Source organism: Microtus ochrogaster, chromosome 18 (assembly GCF_000317375.1).
Source record: "Microtus ochrogaster isolate Prairie Vole_2 chromosome 18, MicOch1.0, whole genome shotgun sequence".
NCBI classification, from domain to species: domain Eukaryota; kingdom Metazoa; phylum Chordata; class Mammalia; order Rodentia; family Cricetidae; genus Microtus; species Microtus ochrogaster.
Window position 1 is genome coordinate 3,539,749 of NC_022020.1, and position 7,085 is coordinate 3,546,833.

Below are 7,085 nucleotides of genomic sequence, written 5' to 3' on the forward strand. Positions count from 1 at the left end.
ATAATACTCATAATATACTTCCTAGCCCACATTGTGAATGCTTTTGTAAGTACCACATAATACTCATAATATACTCCTAGCACACATTGTGAATGCTTATGTAAGTACCCACATAATACTCATAATATACTTCCTAGCCCACAAAGCTTTAAGGAAAAATTTTCCTGACAACTAAACCATAATTATTATAATAAAAACAGGGTGGGACCAGGCGGAGTGGAGCACACCTTTAATCCCAGCACTCGGGAGGCAGAGGCAGGCAGATCTCTGTGAGTTCGAGGCCAGACTGGTCTACAGAGCTAGTTCCAGGACAGCCAAAGAGAGATGGAGAGATCCTGTCTCGAAAAACAAACAAAGAAAAGAAAAACAGGGTGGGATTACAGATGAGCAGAGAACAGAGAGTTCAAGGAACTATCTCAACAAGACTGAAGTATTAGCCACACTGGTAGCAGCTCAGAGTGAGCCCTGAAGGAATAGGAGTTAGCATTGTTCTTCTTAGACAGGACTGGGAGAGGAAGACTCCAGAGCTGTAACGACTGGGTGGTCACTGCCAACCTAACTTGTGGCCATGCAACAAACACCAAAGTAGAGGGACATGTCTGTCAGTGGGGTTGAAGTGCAGAGCTTTTGCAATGCCAGTCAAGTCAGTTGGGGTCTAGAGGAGAGGGAGACTACTGGTGTGCCACTCCCATGCGCCAGCAGTGTGAGGGAAGATAGGTGGAACAATGTAGTTGTGGCAGGCTATCTTAGAAACATCCCTGGTGAAGCTGAGCCAATAGAAGTTCGAACACTGAATGTGAAGCCAGTCACTAGGGTTGTCTGAACATTCATTTAGAATAAGGTAGTGGTTTCTCTAGGTCAGAAAAAAGACAGAACTGATAAAAGTATGGAAAGTCTTCAGCTATCCTTGGTTGTATTGCACTCCATTTGTACTTTAATAAATAAAGCTTGCCTGAGGATCAGAAAAGTAAAACAACCTTACAGACCAAGCAGCAATAACACACACCTTTAATCCCGGTAGCCACACTAGCTTGCCATAGAAAAGCATAGAAAGCAGGAGGTGCATGCCCTTAATCCCAGAACTAGAGAGGAATGTAAGATGGGAGAAGACAGCTCTCAGTCTCATTCTGATATTCCTGGAGGCAGGATCACCATTTTGGACTGTGGCTGGCTGTTCTGACCTTCAACTTTATTTATCATGCTTCATCTGACTCTGGGGGCATCAGAGCCTTCTTCTCGCCACTAGTCTCTCTCCCAGTAGAAGCCGCTGGGTGGTAGGAGTGCTGGAGAGAGAGCATCCTGGTTAATGCTCTCCAGCCCATCTTTGTTCTGTAATGCAGTCACGGCGCAGTGTTCTCTACGGTCTAAAGAGGAAAGGCCCAGAAATAGTTTACAGAAATAACTCCTCCCCCTTCTAATTTCTGCTCCATGATTCAGCCCCACCTCTGATGCAGACACTTTGCAGGGCTCCAAAACGAGTGGTGTTCCTTGCAATGGAACCTTCCTGTGGCCATTGCTCTTGGCAGGTAGGAAAATGTTAGGCACTCTTTCACATCCTTTCATCTCTGCCTCATGTTGTCCTGGTGTCAGGACCAAAGAGCTTATTTTTTATTCACCAACATAGCATGAAATGGCCAAGGTGTAAAAATACAACCATTGCTGTTCTGTTCTTGGGCTTGTGCAGGAAGTGAGCTCACATCAGATATTTTTATTTGAAACAGAATCTTCCATTTTTACAATTGTATAATTTGTACTTTTAGTCATACCGATTTTAATGTATTGTTTGTATATGTGCTTATATTTTGAGTAGTTGATGGATTTACAACTGAGTGACAGTAACTTTCGGCGACACATCCTGTTGCAGTACCTCATTTTATTTCAATATCTCAAGGGACAGGTCAAATTCAAAAGGTAAGTTAATGTGTAATTAAGTGACTTATAAACAGTGACAACGGAAAGACCTTGCATACAATTCCTCATGTTTTAGACCCATAAAGTACATACAGTTTTTATTAAAAATTATTATTGCATATGCCATGCACTGGTGGAGGTCGGAGGCCAGCTTTCAGAAGTCACGTCTCTTCCCACCCTGGGATCTGGGTATGGAATTCAGGTTGTCAAAGTCACACAGCATCAGCTTCCACCCACAGCCACTTCACTGACTTAGACCCACTGTGCGACTCGGGGCTACATGCCTCAAGAGTTTCTACTGCAGCAAGCAGCCAGCCAGTTAGGAACTTTGAGATGTAGGGTATTTGTTTTAGGAAAAGTGTCAAAATATGCATCTACTAGTGTATGTCTCCTACCAAGTACCAGGCATGGCAGTCTCCATCACCTCACCCAGGCATTTGTCTCATGCTAAAATTGTGAACTAAAAAAATAATACTCTCACAAAGTATAAGCCATCTGGGATATTAGAACTGGAAGAAGCAAAGAAAATCTTGAAACAAAGATGAGCTCTGGGCACTGGGAGATAGCATAGCTTAGTTGGTGAAATGATTATGGCACAAGCATGAGAAAAGGTCATTCTCCAGCGCCTGCAGAAATAACCAGCCGTGGGACACACCATGTAATCCCAGCAATACAGATGTGGACAGGACAAAGTACCAGGTCTCAGTAAAATACCCTTTCTCCAAGACCAAAGTGAAGGCACCTGAGGAACAAGACCCAGAGTAGACCTCTGCCCTGACAGCCCCTTCACCCACACAGTTCTCTTCTTTTAGGTTTTCATATCTCATCTGGATCTCTGTGTCTAAACCCCTCCACCAAAAGCATACCATTCTTCTTGTACTGTGCATAACTAAAGCTAGAACTCCGTTGCTTTTATACAAATCTGCAGTATGAGTTGTGTAAAGGACATTGTCTTCTTGTCTGCTGGATCCATATTCCAGTGTCAGCACCTACTGCAGCTCCTTCAGAATTGCACAATACCCACTCAAAATATAATTTCTTGTTCTGTGTTAAAAGTTTAGTGTCCTGTGATGTAGAAAGATCAAGGGCTTGAAATTAGACCTACATTTAAATTCAAGCTTTGAGCTCTGGGAAAGTCACTAAGTTACTGTACTCTGTTTTGTTTTGTTTTGTTGTTTTTTGTTTTTCAAGACAGGGTTTCTTTGTAGCTTTGGAGCCTGTCCTGGAACTAGCTCTTGTAGACCAGGCTGGCCCCGAACTCACAGAGATCCGCCTGCCTCTGCCTCTGCCTCCCAAATGCTGGGATTAAAAGCGTGCCACTACTGCCACCACTCGGCAGTTACTGTACTCTCTTTAATATATACTGCAGATTCTGAGCCAGTGGTAAAATCCCGGCAGATGACAATCTAGCTATATTTGTTGATAGCTTTGGAGCAGTAACCTTTTCTAGGGTTTGTATTTAAAATATGTTTTAAAGAAAATATGCACTGGGCGGTGGTGGCAGAGACAGGTGGGTCTGTGAGTTCAAGGCCAGCCTGGTCTACAGAGTGAGTTCCAAGACAGTCAGAACCTTTACACAGAGAAACCCTGTCTTGAAAAAAACAAACAAACAAAAAGCATGCCTATTTGTAGAGTATTATGTGTTAATGTTTTCTCAGATTTTTATCTCATTAAATTTAGGAAATATTTATTACTGTAGTCAGATCAGTTAGTCGAATGTTTTATTTGCCTTTATACTTTCACAAATTCAAGTCTAACCCTTGACAAGATTAAGTGGAAGAATTTTCTCATACTCTTCACATTTGTAATGTTTCTTGGTAATTTTTTGATATATGGTTAATTTTTGGTGCCATAAATAAATCTCAGCATGAACATATATGCTGTAACTCATGCATGCACATGTTCTCTTTCCCTAGTTCAAACTATGTTTTAACTGATGAGCAATCACTCTGGATTGAAGATACTACAAAATCAGTCTACCAAGTAAGTCCAACATGCAACAAACCCATGATTGAAAAATGGAAATTTAGAATTTTCTTTGTTTCAGCCCCAAATAGGAAAATAAGGATAAAGTTAAGCTCAGGTACAAGATCACAAGCACTTCTTGGTTCTCTGCCTACAAACCATCCTATGATGCAGAAAGTTGTTGAAAGCTTAGTATATTCTTTCTAATCACAGCTGCTATCTGAAAACCCACCCGATGGAGAAAGATTTTCAAAGATGGTAGAGGTATGTATTTGATCACTGGTTTTCTTAGTACCAAACATAATTCTAAAATATTCTTTTATGCAGATGTAATGCCTTTTGTTTATCCTAGCATATATTAAATACTGAAGAAAATTGGAACTCATGGAAAAATGAAGGCTGCCCAAGTTTTGTGAAAGAAAGGTAAATAGATACAAGAAATATGAAAAAGACATTTCAAAGTACAGCTTGATATAGTTAAGTTCTCAGAGTAAGTTGGTGTTGTTGAAAATGTTGTCTTTTGCCCTATAATGTGGTATTTTTGTCTTCTGTCTGATGAGTGTTTTGTCATACTATGAAGCTTTCATATTCAGTGCAAAACCAATAATTGTATTTGTTTTGCTGGGCTTGTGCACATTAGGCAAGTGCTTACCACAGATACACTCCCCCATTTCTGATGTCCACTTACTGTCCACAGAATGTGTTCGTTCATTTGTTCACAGAGCATCAGACACCAAGCCCACAAGAGTGGCGCGGAAGAGAGCAGCCCCAGAGGACTTCTTAGGCAAAGGGCCCAACAAGAAAATCCTGATTGGCAAGTATGTCCATTCATCTTCCTAAGTTCTTGCTATTTTTATATTTTGAAATTACTCTAAGAACTCTCCAGGTGGGCTGAAGAGATGGCTCAGCCATTAAAGGATAGACTCACAACCAAAGAGACATAAACTCTCCAGTGACCAAATTCATGCAACCACTGAAGCCATCCTTTTTTCTCCCGCTTCCAAAGTGCTTGTCATGGGTAGTACAACTGCTTAGGCCACTGCGGCTCAACTTCTAGTTACTAAACCTTTCCAGTAAATTACCCATTTTTTTATTACGACTAAATAGATTCTGAAAAATGATTTGAGATTTTCACTAAATATATACTTACATAGAAAATTACTGTCATCACCCCAAACCTGCTACTTATGTTATAATATACAGTTTTATAACATACTAAGGATGCCATCCATATGAAACTATGTCTGCCTTATCTTGTAGTGAAGAGCTAACAAGGCTTTGGAACCTCTGTCCTGATAATATGGAAGCCTGTAAATCAGAGACAAGGCAAGTGTAAAACTTTTGTTAGTCTTCTCAATGTTCAGTAAAGTAAAATAGAACTGTTTCTTAGCTGAGATCAAAGCTAAAAGGTTATTGTGGTTGGTTGACATTGGGCCTAGCAAAATATGGTTTGGCTTAAAACCTAGGAATGCTGATAAAATTTTAGCAAGTGAGAAGAAGTTTCAACAAGGAAAAAAAATGGAAACTCAACATCGAAAGAGTAACAATAACAGTGGCCGAACTATGAGCTGAATAGTTTTGCAGCCTATACCTTCTTTATGGTTCCATTTTAGAATAAGTTTTCAGTCTTTCCCCTTAAAGAATTCCTGCATTTAGGTCCTAGCTGTAATTAGCACTTATGGATACTGTTAAAATTTATATTACCGCCATTTTAGAGTATTACAGATGAAGCTCACTGTTTTCTTTAATGACCAGAGAATACATGCCAACTTTGGAGGAGTTCTTTGAAGAAGCCATTGAACAAGCAGATCCTGAAAATATGGTTGAAAGTGAATATAAGTAAGTAATGTTCTGATGAACATTGTTAAAACATGGTTTTCAGCATGTTTCTTGGGAATCCTTTGTATGCTATTTAAGTGTATGAAGTCAGCAGAGTGGTGCTATTGGGAGAGTTTATGTACACAGGTTCACATCACTGTTTCAAGTTGAAGACTCTCACCCCACACCTCCCTGTCACCTCCTGCCGGTTTAGTTCCTGTCCTCGCTGTCTCACCCGCTCAGCCCAACCGCTCGGGCTATGCTCCCCGCCATTCCACTCAAGTAGCTCCTCAGGGCTCTTCTCTGCAGTAGACCTGTTGTGACATCCGTGGAGCCACTCGCGGGCCTTTTAACTTGCTGTTCCATCCACCTGCCTCCACATCTGCTGCCTTAGCTTAAACTTTTGGGGTAATTTTTAAGACTCACCATCTTTTATCTAAAGTGTCCCATGGGACAACAGTTTTTAAGTAGGTGTTTTTTTTGGAGTTGTGATTTAAAGGCAAAGCCCCTCTTGTCAGAATGTGTAGGTTCCCACCCCCTGTGCCACTTTATGGCCAGGTATCTAGTTCTAACAAAATACTCCCTGTGTCCCTTTTCTCATTTGCTAAGTAGTAGCCACTCATCTCACAGGCTAATTCTAAAGGTTAAATGGTTCATTTTGAGTCATGTCGTTAGCACATGATATAAGTGGTTAGTTTTGGCCCTGTGTTCCAATCTCCTAACTAATGTGTGTTCTATTCTCCGTGCACCAGAGAGTGATCTTTAAAATATACATATATAGGCTGGGAAAATAACTCAGAGGTTTAAGAGTGCTGACTGCTGTTCTTCCAGAGGACCCAGGTTTGAGTCCCAGTACCCACATGGTGGCTAACAGCCATCTTTAACTCCAGTTCCAGAGGATTTGACATGACATCTTCTGGCTGTCTTTGGCACTGCATGCATATGATACACAGACAGTCATGCAGGCAAAACACCCATACACATAGTACCCAGCACCCACAAGGCAGAGAGGCAGGTGAGATTGAGGCCAGCCTGGTCTACAAAGACCCTGTCTAAAAACTAAATACACACACATGCACGGTAGGAATGGTAGCACATAGCTAATAATCCCAGTACTCAGGAAGCTGAAGCAGGAGGATTGAGTTTGAGCTTAGTCTGTTTTAACAGAGTAAAATCCTATCAGTAAAATAAAGTAAAATATGCACCAGTCTGATCTTGTGCTAAAATCTTTCTTATGCTTGAATTGAGTGTGTATATCCCACAGTTAATAAGAGAGCACTAAATGAACCAGATTGCAGAGCTGTGCATTTGGGGATTGCAGGGTGGACAAAAATCCTAACAAACCCTACACAGAATCTGTTTTACTCTTTTGGATGTGTCTGTCTTTAAGA

General features: G+C 41.0%; 1 protein-coding gene across 1 annotated transcript in view; it reads left to right on the forward strand.

Moving 5' to 3' along the window:
* The window catches only part of Thoc1 (THO complex 1), a 51,921-nt gene that overhangs the window by 42,729 nt on the left and 2,107 nt on the right, over nucleotides 1-7,085 (forward strand). The window contains exons 12-18 of the mRNA XM_005372427.3: nucleotides 1,811-1,911; nucleotides 3,828-3,894; nucleotides 4,090-4,140; nucleotides 4,229-4,299; nucleotides 4,599-4,694; nucleotides 5,137-5,202; nucleotides 5,632-5,715. Coding sequence (XP_005372484.2) covers nucleotides 1,811-1,911; nucleotides 3,828-3,894; nucleotides 4,090-4,140; nucleotides 4,229-4,299; nucleotides 4,599-4,694; nucleotides 5,137-5,202; nucleotides 5,632-5,715 — 536 coding nt within the window. The remainder of the gene's footprint in view (nucleotides 1-1,810; nucleotides 1,912-3,827; nucleotides 3,895-4,089; nucleotides 4,141-4,228; nucleotides 4,300-4,598; nucleotides 4,695-5,136; nucleotides 5,203-5,631; nucleotides 5,716-7,085) is intronic.